The sequence below is a fragment of the Aquarana catesbeiana genome, linkage group LG08, assembly GCF_042186555.1.
Source record: "Aquarana catesbeiana isolate 2022-GZ linkage group LG08, ASM4218655v1, whole genome shotgun sequence".
In the NCBI taxonomy this organism is placed as follows: domain Eukaryota; kingdom Metazoa; phylum Chordata; class Amphibia; order Anura; family Ranidae; genus Aquarana; species Aquarana catesbeiana.
The window spans coordinates 142,667,517-142,685,170 of NC_133331.1; the positions used below are offsets into that span (position 1 = coordinate 142,667,517).

Consider the following 17,654-nt stretch of genomic DNA (forward strand, 5'->3'; position numbering starts at 1 on the left):
GGAAGGGGGTGGAGAAAAGGGGGGGGGGGGGGGAGGAGGGGAGAAAGAGAAGGGGGGAGGGGGGAGGGGGGAGGGGAGAGGGGGGAAAGGTAGGGGAAGGAAGATTGGGAAAAAAGGGAGGGGAGGGAAAAAGGGGGGGAAGAGGGGGAGGGGGGAGAAAGAAAGGGAAAAAGGAAAAGAAAAGAAAAAGGAAATGGAAAGGGAAAGAAGGGGGGGTGGAGTAGGGGGGGTGTATGATATTTATTAGTGTGGTAAACTGCAATGCACTCAGAGTAGGGCCAGTTGGTAATAGCAGTATTAATAATTAATGTTCTATGATAGATGATAAATATGTATTAATTTATATATCGGGCCAATTAAGTACCACTTTAGATTTAAATTTATATAACAGACCAATTGAATACCACTTTAAGTTAATTTGTATAAAGTAACAATAACACTTACCATATACTTTTACTGCTTTACAACTTTTAAATGCTTTACTGGATGCTTCCAGCAGTATATTTTCTATTTTAAGGATACACAGACAAAAAAAGTTTTTTATTGTCATCCCCTTTATTTCTACATCTGTTTTTTTTTATATTCCACTACTATGATTCTGGTAAGTGTTATTGTTACTTTATACAAATTAACTTAAAGTGGTATTCAATTGGTCTGTTATATAAATTTAAATCTAAAGTGGTACTTAATTGGCCCAATGTATAAATTAATTCATATTTATCATCTATCATAGAACATTAATTATTAATACTGCTATTACCAACTGGCCCTACTCTGAGTGCATTGCAGTTTACCACACTAATAGATATCTGTCTTGTTTTTTACCTATACTTATTTAGATCCATCATTTATCATTTACTACATAACATTAATTATTAATACCGCTGGAATCAATTGGCTTTATGCAATTTTATAATCAAATGGATAATCAAGTTTATCAGGTTATTATCTATTCATTGATAATCAAGTTTATCAGGTTATTATCTATTTATTGATTTATATCACAATGTCCTATCTGGGTTTTCTCTAGCTAGAAGGCTACATACTTTTATCCTTCTATCCTTCATACATCCCCCCTCCCCCCCTTCTTTCCCTTTCCATTTCCTTTTCCTTTTTCTTTTCTTTTCCTTTTTCCCTTTCTTTCTCCCCCCTCCCCCTCTTCCCCCCCCCTTTTTCCCTCCCCTCCCCTTCTTCCCAATCTTCCTTCCCCCCTTTCCCCCCTCCCCCCTTCTCTCCCCCCTCTCCCCCCTTCTCTCCCCCCCCCCTTATTCCCCCCCCCCCTTCCTTTTCCTTCCTAATTTTCTCTAAATATTATCCTATTGGCAGTCACATTGATCTATTGGTCCAAACTACTATATATATCATACACTTTTCTATCTATGTTGTTACATATGTCCCCATAGTGTATGAATATTGCCTAGGCCCTGCCGGACTAGCACTGATTATTGGGCTTCCATTTCAGTGACTGCAAATTCGCAATATGTATATATATTGATATATCTTATGTATTACTACATCAGCTAGCTAACCATTTTGAGCTATATTTATTTGATGTTTTATGTATAAAGTCCAAGCCCAGATTTATTTCTATACTTAACAAGGTGGAATGGTGCTTCTTTGAAGAGACATTGAAACAGTGGGGTATAGGTCTTCAACTTTGTGAGAAAATTATGGCCCTTTATTATAATCCGAAAGCTAGAATACAGATAAATGGAGCTCTCTCGGATCCTAGGACGATCTTGAATGGACAGGGATGTCCTGTATCCCCTCTGTTATACGTACTGGTAATGGAACACATTATACACTGTTATACACTGGTAATGGACTACAGCTATTCATAATAATTTAGATGTTCAAAAGATTAAGGTAAAAGAAACAGAATATAAAATGTCAGTATATGCAGATCACTTATTGCTATATATTACTAATCCAGTAGTGACTATACCAAATCTAATCCAGGAATTTAATTGTTTTGGAGCAACTTTAAAGTTAATTACGATAAATCAGAAGCTTTGATATTATCAAATAAAACTCAGGATCTTCTTCAAAGAAATTTCTCTTTTAAGCGGCAAAAAATTGCCATTAACTATTTAGTTATATAGATCCCTAGAGATCTAACTAAGCTTCAAGAATTAAACTACCTTCCGATAATTCAAAATATAATGAAATTGCTCCAAAAATCTGATAGAACGTTTTTTTTCCTGGATGGGAAGGATCAATATAGTAAAAATGGATATATTATCAAAATTATCATATATATTTCAAACAATTCCAATATTTTTTCCAACAATTTTGTTGGGCCAATTACGTAGAGCTGTAGCGAGATTTATATGGGTGGCGCATAGATCCCCTCGAATTAGAAGAGATATACTAATTAGGGCAAAGATAAATGGGGCCTGGCCCTTCCAGATTTTTCAATATACCTCCGCTCAGCATTTGTGACCAGGATAGTGGACTGGTTTTATAATGTGAACTGTAAACAATGGGTGAAACTGGAGGAAAATGTCACTGCCATGAAATTTAAATCACTACCATGGGTTGCTGTCTGCTCCCGACCTCCGATGGGGGAGATGCCAATTTTGTTGTCTTCAATACTGAGAGTGTGGGATTTATTGTCGAGGAAGAAATCTTGGTCTACTCAGGTTGGGCTTATGACACCTTTGTTTTTCAATCCAGAATTTTCACCAGCTGTGGAAGCCTCAGTCTTCTTAAAATGGTATAGTCATGAAGATGTAAGAATTGTCCAGACCCTGGTAGACGGTAAACTCCTTCCACTGAATTCTTTGGGCTTAGAGTTTAGGACTAAATGGATGCAATATCAACAACTTTAAACATACATTCAATCTCTGACACAAAATTCTCCATTAGAGAGACCATTAACAGAATTTGAACAATTATTGTTACAAGAACAAAGACCAGATCATGTTCTATTTACCATTTAGAAAAACTTGCTCCCAAAAAACACAGCGGAAGAATCAACATATTTAACAAGATGGGAGGAAGAATTAAAGGCGACTATCTCCAGTTCTGACTGGGAAAGGTTGTTTCTCTTAACACATAAACTATCTTTATCAACTAGACATCAAGAAAGAAATTACAAAATCTTAGCAAGATGGTATCGATGCCCGGTAGATATGCACAAAATTAATGCTGAAAATCAAGAGACTTGTTGGAGATGTCTTAATGCAAGAGATACAATGTCACACATATGGTACTACTTTCCGACGGTTCTGTTATTTTGGTCAAAGATTTTTAGTATGTATCGGAAAATTACAGGATCAACTATGCAATCAGACATTAATGTTTCTGTGCTATCAATTTTTCCTGGCCCAATAAAATCTATAAAAAAAAAATATATTTTAAGACACATGCTCACTGCAGCATGTACAGTCATAGCCCGAAATTGGCAGAAAATGACAGGTCCTTCAATAGTGGAATGGGCGTGTGAGATGAGCGAGATGCAGTCCCTGGTGCAGACAATAATGACAGAAATGGGTTCAAGAGAACAAACTCCAAAGATATGGCAACAATGGGATGAATTTCAAACCTCTGCAATACTATCCAAATATATATATAGAACAACTTGACATGCCCCCTCCCCAGAATTTTTTTTTCTTTCTTTTTCCCTTCTTTCATTTTATCTTCTTAATTTTATCTTATCAATACTGTTAAGTAGGGTTGTCCCGATACCACTTCTTTAGGACCGAGTACAAGTACAGATACTTTCTTTCAAGTACTCGCCGATACCGATTACCGATACTTTTTTTTTAAATGTCACATGACAGTGTTTTTTGTTTTTTTTTTGTTTTTTGTTTTTTTCTTAACAGTGCTTGCTTTTTTTTTTTTTTTTTTTGGTGGGGGGGGGGGGGGGGGGTGTGTGAACGGTGTATGTGTGTGTGTGTGTTTTTTTTTATTTACAACTTTTATTTTTTACAATAATATTTTTTTTATTCTTTATTGTTTTTTTTTTTGTTTTTTTTTTTAATCAGCCCTTTTGGGGGGCTTTGGTGAGATATCAGGGGTCTTAACAGACCTCTGATATCTCCCCCTTGAGACAGAGAAAGAGACAGAGGATAGAGATTCCCCAGTCCCTTTCTCTGCAGCCTCAGCTGCACTGAGAATGAATGGAGAGAAGGCAGCAGCTTCTCTCCATTCATAAACTGACACATCGTAATCACAGGAGATTACAATGTTTCAGTTATTGTGAATGGACAGAGTCAGCTGACTCTATCCATTCCATACACAAAGGAAGGAGGAGGGGGACTGAGGAACGGAGGGGGAGAACGGAGGGAGACAGATAAGGAGAGAGGAACGGAGGGGACTGATAAGGAGAGCAGAACGGAGGGGACAGATAAGGAGAGCAGAACGGAGGGGACAGATAAGGAGAGAAGAACGGAGGGGGACAGCGGAGAGGCACAGAGGAAAGGAGGGGGCACGGAGGAGGATGCAGTGACAGTCAGCGGTGAGCGATCACCGCTGTATGTCACTAAAGCTGGTGAAAGCCGCTGGGGGAGAATCTTGTAACTCCCCCACGCGCCGATCACAGCTGTCTTCCAGGTATCGGGGGAAGCATCGGGAGCATTTGCCCGAGTACAAGTACTTGGGCAAATGCTCGGTATCGGTGCCGATACCGATACTAGTATCGGTATCGGGACAACCCTACTGTTAAGTATTGGCTATGAAATAAAAGGGGGTGGGTTGTGAATTTATTTTTTGGCATGTATGCTTTAACAGCATAAAAGGGAAAATATGTTTATTTTGTAATGCACATTGTATGAAAAACCTTTAACTCTATGTTGTCACTGTATATCATCATTTTGTATCAGCATCACGTGTCCATTTTTTTCATCAAGGAAACTGCTGATATGTTAAAAACGCACATTAAGGAAGAACTAATGCAAGGAGATAATGATGACTCCCTATACGAGACCATGGTAAACCTATCCACCGATATACTGATGAAATGTTCGCTTCACCCAGGTTCTGATGAAGACCTGTATGAAACTATGGTTGGGTTTGCAGATGACACATGTGAGTATTTTTTTAATCTACAACATCATTAAAGTGGTTGTAAACTCTCCACTTTGACTTTAGCTCAATCTAATCTCTATAGAACAGGCAGCTGATGCTGCCTGTAAAAGTTCACTCACTGTTTCTGTTGCCATAGAAACCGTCCTGCATTCTTTAGTGACGTCAGCCGCGCTTGCCCAGTCCATCCGTTCTTTCAAAGCACGCTATGTGTACCGTTTCTGTATCCTGTATTTCTTTCCCCTGTAAACGGCACAGCACTGAAGGATATGTGCCCTTCTCTTCCTGGTTCTCCCCTTGTGACTGTACTAGACGTCACACGGGGGGGTGAACCAGGGCAGCTGCAGAGCAAGCAGCTGCAGCTATTCTAAGAGCCATAGTCAAGCCACATTAGTAAAAGTTACTTGGGAAGAGTAAAGCAATGTTTTTTCTATGAAAGTAATGCAAAATTTTAGACGCGATCGCGCATGCACAAGATTTAGTCAGGGGGACAAAGGAAGGGCGGAAATAACATCCACACAAGAGACATAGATCAACAGTAAAGATGGAGCTGCCGATTCCCGTAAGAAGAAATCTTTTATGAAAGTAAAAAAAAAGGTATTTGCAAAGCAGGTTTTAATCATGTTAAAGGTGCAAGGCATGTAATGTTTAAAAAAAAACTGGGTTTACTTCCTCTTTAACCTGCTGTATCTCGTTTTCTAGAAAAAAACAATATGTTTGTTTTGGCCATTATACAGTAAGTATGACACTGAGTATGACCAAGTCATTGTAGCACTATGCAAACTGGTAATAAAAGTTCCAGTGTTGTGTATTGAACTTGCACCACTTATTCAAGCCATGCAGAGGATTTAAAAAATACATTTTTTTATTGATCTCAAACAGTTGTAAAAAATTACAACCTTACACGAGTCCAATATACAGTATAATACATTCAGAGTACAAAGTTGGGTAATAAGGATTCAGCATAAAAAAAATAAATAAAAGATGTAAACTCTGACAGTCTTGAATGAGTCCTTGAGGCCGATCTCTTAAAGAATTTGAGAATGCTCACAAAGAAAATTGTGTGAATATTAACTTCAGTTATTCAGTCATATGCACATAATATAAGTAAACATGGATTTTATTTTTACATTAATGGATAATTAAGGAAAATCTTTACACGTTGTATTGTGTGAACAATCCTTTAGTAAATCAGCCTTTTTGTGACACCTACATACCTTTGTTGTAAAAAATATACAAAACTAGTAAGGGTCTATAACTGTGGTGATGGTTGGACCAGATCAGCTCATCTTGAATTGTGTAAGATCAGATTCACAACATGAGTCCCAAATTTTGTGAACGGTAAGGGGACAATTTATTTTCTCATGCATAACTTTCTAATATGGTATGAGCTGGTTAATGAAGAATTTCCACTGAGATACACTGGGGGGAATGAGTTTGTCCATTTGATAGCATTGGCTTTATGGGCCATGAAAAATTGTGAACAATGCTACTCTCAAAAATATTTTTTTTTATAATGTGATCAACATTCTTCATCAAGTATACTTAACAGACAGGGGGAGATTTACTAAAACTGGAACACTCAGAATCTGGTGTAGCTGTGCATGGTAGCCAATATGTTTCTAACTTCAGCATGTTCAATTAAGCTTTGACAATAAGGCCCAGTTCACACTGGTGCAACATACGCTCTGACTTTGGAGACACATGTCGCATGACATGTACAAATCAATGGTTTCCTATGATAGCCGTCTTATCTGGTCTGACACAAGTCGGTCCAGCTTTGAAAAAGGCTCCTGCACTAATTTGGTCTGACTTTGGTCTGTTTTCAGCCCATTCATTATCATTGAAGTGAGATCAAATGTTGGATCCTTGTCCTAACCATCCGACTTGTGACATCTGACATGGTGATTACGGTAGCAGGAAAAGGAATTTATGTCACACTGGGATTATTTTGATTGGTCAAAGGACAAGTCAGAGCAAAATGTTACAAACAACAATTGGAAATGGTGCTATTTGTACTAAAATAAAAAATATGCAACATATGTTTGCAAAATGTGACAATGAATTAAAGTGTTTGTTCACCAATGCCAGAAGTCTGCCAAGCAAAATAGGTGAGTTGGAAGCTCTCGTACACGAGGAGAACTATGATCTAATTGGTATTGCTGAATCTTGGCTTCATTCTTCTCATGACTGGGCTATTAATATTCATGGCTATGCTCTCTTTCGGAAAGACAGGGTAAAACAGAGGGCTTGTGGTTTCTGTCCCTATGTGAGAAGTGATCTCAAAGCAAGTGTGAAAGAGCACCTAGTTGATGGAGAGTGTGATGAGTCTGAAGCATTATGGATGGAACTGTACGTGGGTGTGCGTACTTCAAAGGTTATCATTGGAGTTTGTTATAGACCTCCCAGTGTTAGTGTGGATTTGAAGATTCAGCTCCTTGCACAGATGGAAAGGGCTGTAAGGGCTGGAACAGTGATAATAATTGGGGATTTTAACTACCCGGAAATTGACTGGAGTAATGGCACTGCTGGGACAGTTAAAGGGCAAACATTTATAAATCTGTTACAAGACAATTTTATGGTCCAGTTTATTAAGGCCCCAACTAGGAATGAAGCTTTGCTGGACCTAATAATCTCAAACCATGCAGAGTGTATTACCAATATTCATATAAAAGAGTATCTGGGTAGCAATGACCATAACATTAGTTCATTTAATGTTAGCTGTAAGCACAAGCTCATACGGGTAAGATAAAAACACTTAACTGTAAGAGAGCAAATTTTCCAAGGATGAGGGCTGCTCTCCAGGACTTAGACTGGGAGGGAATATTGGCATCAATAGACACAGAACAGAGATGGGAATTCTTCAAAAAGACTGTATGTGAACTCACTGAAAAGTATATTCCCATGGGCAATAAGTTTAAAAGGCTAAAAATAAAACCTATGTGGCTCACGGCCAAAGTTAAAATGGCTATAAATAATAAGAAAAGAGCTTTTAAAAAATATAAAAATGAAGGAACGCTATTATCGTTCAAAGGTTACAAAGAATATAACAGAATATGTAAAAAGGAAATCAAGGACGCAAAAATTCAAAACGAACGACAGATTGCAAAAGACAAAACCCCAAAAATTCTTCAATATATTAATAGTAAAAAGGTCAGGTCTGAGCATGTTGGCTCTTTACAAAATAATCTAGAGTGGTTGACTGGGGACAAAGAGAAGGCAAATTTATTAAATACTTTCTTCAGCTCTGTGTATACAAAGGAGCATGGGGGAGCTCATGTATAGGGATGGGTGAACGGTTTGACCCGAGCATAAGTTCTGGCCGAACTTTCACTGTTCGGACGCTCGACGAACAGCCGAACAAACGCGTTGTTCAACCATTTGTTTGGCCCCCCGAACCAACCACAATGCATTGAGGCGCTGAACAGTGCATTGCAAGCCTTGATTGGCTGAAGCAGTGAAAGCTTCAGTCAATCAGGGCACAGAGCACAGCCAGAGTCATGATTGGACACTGTCATCATGACTTTATCCAATCATGGCTCATTCCAGCCCCACAGTATAAAAGTATTCTTTGAATGGCAGGCATTTTCAGTGTGATTTTGGCGTGGAGAGAGATAGAACAGGGCTCTGTTCAGTGCTATTAGTTAGTTAGTGTGCTATACTGTGCTATTTTACTTCAATTGTCAGTGTAGAATAATAGTTTAGTGTCAGTCTAGGGATAGTGTAAGTGTAGTGAGGAGGATCATCATTCAGCTTTGCATAGTGTGCAGCTAGAGTAGGGACAGCTCAGATAGTTTCACTGTAGCGTAGTGAGACCGTGTCATTCATACATACATTAGTGTAGAGTAGGGACAGCTCAGATAGTTTCAGTGTAGTGTAGTGTGTCAGTAATCTTTACATTAGTTCATAGCTAGAGTAGGGATGTGTGTGTTACTGCCAGTTTAACGCCATATAGTTCTGTGTGTGCTACTGCCAGTTTAACGCCATATATTTTTATGTGCGTTACTGCCAGTTTAATTCCATATAGTTCTGTGTGCGTTACTGTCAGTTTAACACCACATAGTTTTGTTCGTTACTGCCAGTTTAACGCCATATAGTTTTGTGCATTACTGCCAGTTTAACGCCATTTACTTTTGTGTGCGTTACTGCCAGTTTAACGCCATATAGTTCTGTGTGTCACTGTACGTTTGGCACATTATATTGCAGTATATTATAGTTTATCCGTGAAGTGTGTCTGTGTAGTGTGAGTGTTCAAATTAAAGTGCAGCAAACACCTCTTTACATTGATTAAAGTGCATCTACGTACAGATTTCAACTTCTTCTTTAAACTTGCTTATAAGCACCGCCCCCTCCCTCCCAATAATGTCTGGGAAGACAACAAGGAAAGGCAGATGTTCCCTTGGCACTGTAAGAGGGCCAGCAACAAATGTGTCCACAGGCAAAGGTGGACGTGGTGGTCAGTCCTCAGTTTCCTCTGTTTAGTGAGTTTGCCCCTGCTATCCAGCTACAGCATGCAGAGGAGGTGGTGGACTGGCTTACTAAACCTTCCTCATCCTCCTCATCCTCTGTCACGCAAGCAGAGACAAGTCTGCAGTCCCCTGCAGTTGCCAGAGTGGATAAATCTGCCTCCTTGTCCATATCTATTCCTGCCATAGCCCCAACATCAGCCATTGAGGAGTCAGCTGAGTTATTTGACCACAGCGTCAGCCACTTGCTCCTTGATGATGCCTAGCCATTACTGGATTCGGATGTTGGTTCTGAGGTTGAGGATGACAGGAACATGAGCCTAGAGAGAGGGAGGAAAACTGGTAGACAAATTGGCATTCATGTTCCCCAAGCCGCAGCGTATTGCCAAGTTGTCTCCAGTGGTAATGATGAAAATGGAGGAGATGGAGATGATGATGATGAAGTCACTGATATGACTTGGGTGCCAGATAGAGCAGAGGAGGAAACTGAAGGTGAGGCGGCACAACCCCAAAGAGGCCGACATCAAGAAAGAGTGGAGAGCAGCCACCCTATTCCATCACATTCTGCAGCTATCTCCCAGCCCACTCCCCAAAGCTCAGCTGTCTGGGCCTTTTCAGCACTTCTGCAGCAGATCCCACTGTTGCTATCTGCAAACTGTGTCTCAGGCACATCAAACACCAACCATATGCATATCATTGCAATTTTTTTTGCCTTCATCAAGAGTACCTCTATAGGGTTACAGTGGGAAGGTGCCCCCGACACCCAAAGAGTAATTTTTCTGCACCTGTTTGACAGGTGTATATCATTGCAATTTTTTACAGCAAGGCAAATTCTTGCTTTCATCAAGACTACCGCTAAAGGGTTACAGTGGGAAGGCACCACGACACCCAAAGACCAATTTTTACGCACCCGTTACTTCTATACAAAGTCAAAGTGACACCAGAATGTATCCAAAAAATCTCTAATCTTGTTCACAGTGCACTACATTGTGTCCTCATCATACACACTGGCTCCCCAGCTGTTGCTGAGCAAAATAAAGGCAGCTTGCAGGGAAGATTGAATTTTTTTGGCTTTATAAATGCAATTATTGCTGCAGCAGATTTTAGATATGGTACAGATCTGCCACTTTACAGGTAGACTATGGGGACCCCCCAGGCACTATATTGGAAGGAATTTTTAATTTTTAGTCCTTCAATTTAAAAAATCAAAAAATAATTGCTCATTTAAAAATGCTGTTTTTCACAAACTATTTTTTTATTGATACATGTCCCCCAGGACCCGGACCTCTATAACCATTGTATGCCCAATTACTTGCATATAAGCCTTCAAAATGGGCACTTTTGATTTTTGACGTTTGGGTCCCATTGACTTTAATGAGGTTCGTTATTCGGGTCCGAACTTTCGCAGTCTTCAGAAGTTCTGGTGCAAACTGAACAGGGGTCTGTTCGGCCCATCCCTACTCATGTCCATAATGGGGGTGGTAGTGACACAGCCCCAAACGATCCAAAATGGCTCAAAAGTGATATGGTCCAGAAATATTTAGACAGAATAAAGGTGGATAAAGCACCTGGACCAGATGGCATCCACCTGCAGATCCTAAAAGAACTGCGCTCTGTCATTTCAAAGCCATTGTTTCTAATATTTAGGGACTCGTTAATGACTGGAATGATACCACTGGATTGGCGCAGGGCCAATGTGGTGCCCATATTTAAAAAGGGATCAAAGTCTTTACCAAATAACTATAGTCCTGTAAGTTTACAGTGGGGATGGAAAGTATTCAGACCCCCTTAAATTCTTCACTCTTTGTTATATTGTAGCCATTTGCTAAAATCATTTAAGTTCATTTTTTTTTCTTTGTTAATGTAAACACAGCACCCCATGTTGACAGAAAAACACAGAATTGTTGACATTTGAGAAAAACTGAAATATCACATGGTCCTAAGTATTCAGACCCTTTGCTGTGACACTCATATATTTAACTCAGGTGCTGTCCATTTCTTCTGATCATCCTTGAGATGGTTCTACGCCTTCATTTGAGTCCAGCTGTGTTTGATTATACTGATTGAACTTGTTTAGGAAAGCCACACACCTGTCTATATAAGACCTTACAGCTCACAGTGCATGTCAGAGCAAATGAGAATCATGAGGTCAAAGGAACTGCCTGAAGAGCTCAGAGACAGAATTGTGGCAAGGCACAGATCTGGCCAAGGTTACAAAAAAATTTCTGCTGCACTTAAGGTTCCTAAGAGCACAGTGGCCTCCATAATCCTTAAATGGAAGATGTTCTTCTGATTCTAGGGTGTTCAGAAAACAGCCTATAAACTCCTCTGCTGATAAACTGCTGATGAACTGCTAAAAACTGCTAAAAAAAATGGACACATAGGATAACATAGATGGGAGTTTAAGGCCAGAAAAAAAAAAAAAATGCCCAAACTCACAAGAGTGTGAGTTTAACAGCAACAGTGTGCATGAGGCCTAAAACTTTGCCAGCTCGAAGTTTCTAAGTACTTTATATGAAAGTTCTTGCATATCTAACCCAAAAGAAGACTTTGAATTAAAGGGGACTTTTTACCCCAAACTGGACAAATCGTTCTGTCTGTCATCCAAATGCCCCTTTCTGAAAAGCAATGTAAAGTAATTAAAACTGCAGCATCTATTTAATAAATCACTAACTTTGATCAGCTCCCTGATTACCAGGCCTTTAGCTAAGTCACCAGTGCCCTCCCAGAGCTTTCTGGGAAGGCTACATCACCAAAGGTTATAGGCAGATCTTTGGAATGTAAAAACAAAATCTCACAGGTTTTTGCCAATCTAACAAGAATTTGATATACTGATACACTGCACAAATACATTTCTGTCTAACCCGCTGGGCAGATTTTCTATTACTTCCTGTTCCAGAGATATAACGAGAAGTGAGAGGAAATCTCTGCAAACTTAGGGAAGCTCCTCTCCTAGCTAGTTGTTCCCAGAACCAGTGTCCCCATTGGAAGATTTATCCACTGTTTTAGTTTGTATTTATTTTCTGGTAACCACTTAAAATGTTATATTTTCTTTTTCTTTAAGTCCTGGTGACAGTGGTTGTCAGAACAAATATGAAAGAGTAAATCTTCCCAGCGAGGACACATAGAAAAATATAGATATGAGAGGGGTTCTTATGTACTTCAGCCCACACTAAATAAGGTTTTGGGTTTAGATACACCTTGGCTGGCTGGCCATACATCATACAATTTTCATGTACAATTTTGCTTTAGAGTTACCAAAACCATATAATGTGAGGTAGAATCTAAACACTTTCCATTTGTATGCAATCAGGCAGGCCCTAGCACTACATAGTTGAAGGTAAATTAAAAGGAAATTGAATAAGAAAATTGTATAATGTGTGGTCGGCTTTAAATAAACAAAGTAGAATGATAATAGGATAAATGACTGAATTCCAAGCATGTTTGTTGATGTTTGCCTACACAAACTTAGCTCTTCTTGTCTTTTACAGTAAGCAAAGGTTGCTCTGAGAGTGCTTTTCTTTCCACCTCTCAGTAACACACGATATTTGTTAAGTGATTTATTGGCAGAGATTAAATGCCGTCTTATCTGTTAGCTTTCACATTTTATTGCCTTGCTTTGCATAATCACATCTTTTATGTCACTCATAAACACCATTTCAAAAGGTTTCGATGTGGGGGTTTTGATAATGTCAATCATTTATTCTCTACTAGTCTTTTGCTTATGAATATGTGAATATTTGTGAAATATTGTACAGCATTTTAAAGTTTTACCAATATTATCACACTGAAAAGTCCTACCCCTTATGCTAAATACATTGTAACAGGGGTAGGTCTAACTTTGGCACACACCTAAGGCATTTTTAATGTACAGATATATTGAGCTGCATTTGCTTGTCACATATGATTTGTGCTCTTGAAGGTGACTATGAAATTATTCCTCTGCTGGACTATTACACTTTAGTATGTTATAGCTGAGAAAGTTGAACCAGGAAAATAAATGCAATTTTCATAATGTAACATGAGTTTTCCTTCCTTTGAACCAACATGACTTTTATGAGGTGGGCACAAACAAATAAATAGGAATTTGCTAAAAAAAATATTGCAGTTTTTATCCACAGCTCATCAGCTAGCAGGGCCAAATTTATTATTGGGTACAGCAGGCCTGTTTCTATAGATAGCACAAGTAAAGGGATGGTTTTTACAGCATAGTTGTTTGGCACACTTTTTTTCCCAGCAATAATAATAAGGCCATCCCAACTTCCCAAAGTAAAAACAAAAGAACCAGCCCTGGCAGCAATACTCACCTTCAACTTAAATCTATCCCCAGCAGTGCTTCTTTTCTTTGCCACAAGATGTTCTCAGACTTAAGATAGCGAATGCAAGGAGCCATGCTCCCCCTATCCCCATGCAATTCTAGGTGTAGCACTAACTCACGGTGGAGCTGCTGGTTTAAGCGAGTCTGTTACCTTCACTTTGCTTCCCTCTGTTTCACCGGCACCGGGTCTAGGGGTTCCGTTGAGTTTACTGCTGGATGACACACGCACCAACACTGGAGTACGTTTTCAATGCTTTAATAAATAGTCAAACTTTAGGAAGTAGCAGGAAAGAGACGGAAAAGGAAACCTTCAGGAGAAACTCAAATATCTTCTTACAAGATCTTAGCGACAAATGTCCCGGTAGAATTCAAATAATTATGTGGAATGCGTTCCCCTCATGGGACACACTCTTTGCTCGTCTGGATAGGCCTCTCTCACCGGTCTAGCAGCCAGTACGCAGCACGAATCTAAAGTCTCTGCCACAGACTTATTTGGGGGGTAAATCTGCACGATCCTCTGCCACAGGATGTATCAGATCTTCTGCAGTGAACAGTCAGTCAAAGTGCCTGAACCTTTAAGCCGAACCGGCGACACTATGCTGTATAATTACATCTTTTGGATACGTCCTGCAACCGAGTCACCAGGCCCCTCACGCAGCACGCCGCGTGATCTCTCCAAGACGGGTCCTCCCCTGGGATCTCCTCGGCTGTCCAGCTTCTTCACACAGGACCGACAGCTCAGGACCATTCCTCGGCCGCGGTGGTAGGCCCCAGACAAGCCTCTGGACCCACCCCTGCGCCGCAGCATCGTGGGCCTCGCGATCGGAGGACCAAGAGGTAGCTCCTTAACGCATACCTCTCGGCCAGGAGGGCCAGCAGGTGGCTGTAAAATGACCTTAGAACATGGCGTCTGTCCCATAAATACCCCCTTCCCAGAATGCAACTCGGAGGACCACCTCCACCGAGCTTGTCTCCGAGACAGGGGAGCATCTATACACTTTGACACGTTGCCTTTCCAACACTGACCAGTGGTAACAGCGACACCCACCGGTCAGCACGGAAGCACACACCACGTCAGCCAAGCTGGAACAGAGGCGAACTTTTAATCTTCCTAACCCACAATTTACTAAATTTACCTAATCTGCAGTAGATTGTAAATCTACCAGTGCTACATACTCCCCCCACTACAATAGACGTTGTCCCCAACGTCTGTCCTGAACGCAGTAACAGTAACTCTCAAGCCTGAGAGTAGCATTTGAGTTTCTCATAACTTTAGGCAAAGAGAGAGAGAAAAGGACAGTTAAAAGACATTTTAAGACTTATATCTATAAAACATTATGTTCACAGCCGCGAACAAAACCACAATATAATTTTTTTTCAACCTCACTAACTAACTAGCTGAAAAGCCTCCCAGCTATACATATGATCCCTGAAAAAGAAACATATTTAAGCACACATATATACACACTACGCAACACCAGGAGCAAAGCCTCATTTAAAAATGAGACTCTCTTCCTATGATCCACACCAAAAATATATATATTCTTTAGGAGTCCATCCCTGCATAAGAACTTTTTTTTTTTTATAAAAGAAATCCGGCTAGCAAAAGAAGTCCTTGGATTTAAACAATGAACAGGATCTGTAGATCTTGACCACGCAGATCTCTTTGCCCTGTCACTATCTAACTAGCTAACTTCAAAGTAATAGTGTCCACAATTACCAGTAAAACCGAGGATCTGGTAGAGTCACATATTTTCCTTCTTTATCTACAGTGGTGATAAAATATACAACATTGTCCTTTCCCGGTCTGCAGATTACCACTTTATCAGCATAGATATGCCGACCATAGTTTCAATGAACAAAGCATCCGTTAAAACGTTCATCCAGACAGAACATCCAGCCTTTCTAATGGGCTTAGGCACAGACAAGTAGTCCCAAATAGCTTCATTGTACCAAAGTTCCCGATTAGCTTCAATCTCCGGCATGACATCCTGGGGCACATAAGGGAATTCTAATCCATACTCTGCGGCCACATGCTTGTTTAACATCCTTTGCAAGCAAGCAAGTTTTGGCAAAGATCTGTCTTTTCCCATACCAGGCGGTACACAGGAGTTTAATGACTTTTTCACCATAGACCCAGCCGGTGTCTGTAGCGAATCAATAACCTTTGACAAAGTCCCCGCAACAGCACTGTGCGTCTCCACACAGGGCGACGTCTTCCCAGAACTCATGGCTGTCCATTCAGGAAGGGTCATTGTGGAGGCAACATCCTCGCCTTGTGACCACAATAGCTCTTGCGACATGGTTTCGAACAAGTCCTCATCCCCGGAAAGATCCGACATGGATTCTATTTTCGAGTCTCTCAATTCTTCTGCTGGCAAATACTTATTTACAGTCCCCAACAATGGCTTACCCGTTCCAGACGTAGACTCTGGTAGCTCCGGCTCAGGTAACCTCTGGGGTAGGCCTCGACCACGGTCGCGAGAAGCCTTCACATAGCCCACCTTCTTCTGAGTAGGCACCACAGGAACAGGCGTAGTGGACTCAGGAATCAAAGTAATGTCTCCTGATGAGACGGCAGCAGCAGTGTCTCTCTCTGAAACATTGTCGGTAGCAACAGGCGAAGTGGCGGCCCGTCGCTGTCTCTCTGTAGCAATAGCAGCTTCCACTGTAGCGATACCTGTCACCCAATCCATCCGGTAGGCACGGGGTGGCATAGTAGGTGGCTCCACTACAAACAAATACTCTCCACACTGCGGACATTGGCCAAATGGACGAAGATGAACGGCCAATCCTCCACATCGATGGCAGGTCATGCCCAGTCCCTCAACATCTCCCGAGGTATACAGGACAAACTTCCCCTGCAGTTTCATTCGAACACCAGTATCCGTGAGCAGAGTTCCAGATTGCACAGTATTCATCACCGTGCTTGCAGGGAACACTCTGGGTCCCACAACCGATTGCAACGCCGGAAAAGACATGCCCACACTCTGATCTTTTCAGCACGATCACGAGGCTTCTCTTCTCCTCTGGCGCCAAGCACACTACACGCGTCCCACGCGGTAGCAAGTAGGGTAACTCCTCCCACTTGTTCTTTCAGTCTCCCGGGCCTCTTCTGGCGCCCAGCGTCTACGCACCCAAAAGCAAAGTCCTGCAGTTTAACCTTTCCTCTTCCTGAAAAGATTTTTTCTTTTCAAAGTCCAGCTCTCTCTCTGTAAACTCCCGGTAAAACACTCCACTGGGTTGCAATAATTGTCGGTCAACAAATCCCAGATGACGCCCCCACATGTAGCACTAACTCACGGTGGAGCTGCTGGTTTAAACTGGTCTGTTACCTTCACTTTGCTTCCCTCTGTTTCACCGGCACCTGGTCTAGGGGTTCCGTTGAGTTTACTGCTGGACGACACACACACCAACACTGGAGTACGTTTTCAATGCTTTATTAAACAGTCAAACTTTAGGAAGTAGCAGGAAAGAGACGGAAAAGGAAACCTTCAGGAGACCCTCAAATATCTTCTTACAAGATCTTAGCGACAAATGTCCCGGTAGAATTCAGATAATTATGTGGAATGCGTTCCCCTCATGGGACACACTCTTTGCTCGTCTGCATAGGCCTCTCTCACCGGTCTAGCAGCCAGTACACAGCATGAATTTAAAGTCTCTGCCACAGACTTATTTGGGGGGTAAATCTGCACGATCCTCTGCCACAGGATGTATCAGATCTTCTGCAGTGAACAGTCAGTCACAGTGCCTGAACCTTTAAGCCGAACCGGCGACACTATGCTGTATAATTACTTCTTTTGGATAAGTCCTGCAACCGAGTCACCAGGCCCCTCTATAGA

The 17,654-nt window shown here is 41.0% G+C and overlaps 1 protein-coding gene across 1 annotated transcript in view; it reads left to right on the forward strand.

The window, feature by feature from the left end:
• Nucleotides 1-17,654, forward strand: part of PIK3AP1 (phosphoinositide-3-kinase adaptor protein 1) — a 212,025-nt gene that overhangs the window by 96,506 nt on the left and 97,865 nt on the right. The window contains exon 8 of the mRNA XM_073596509.1: nucleotides 4,854-5,031. Coding sequence (XP_073452610.1) covers nucleotides 4,854-5,031 — 178 coding nt within the window. The remainder of the gene's footprint in view (nucleotides 1-4,853; nucleotides 5,032-17,654) is intronic.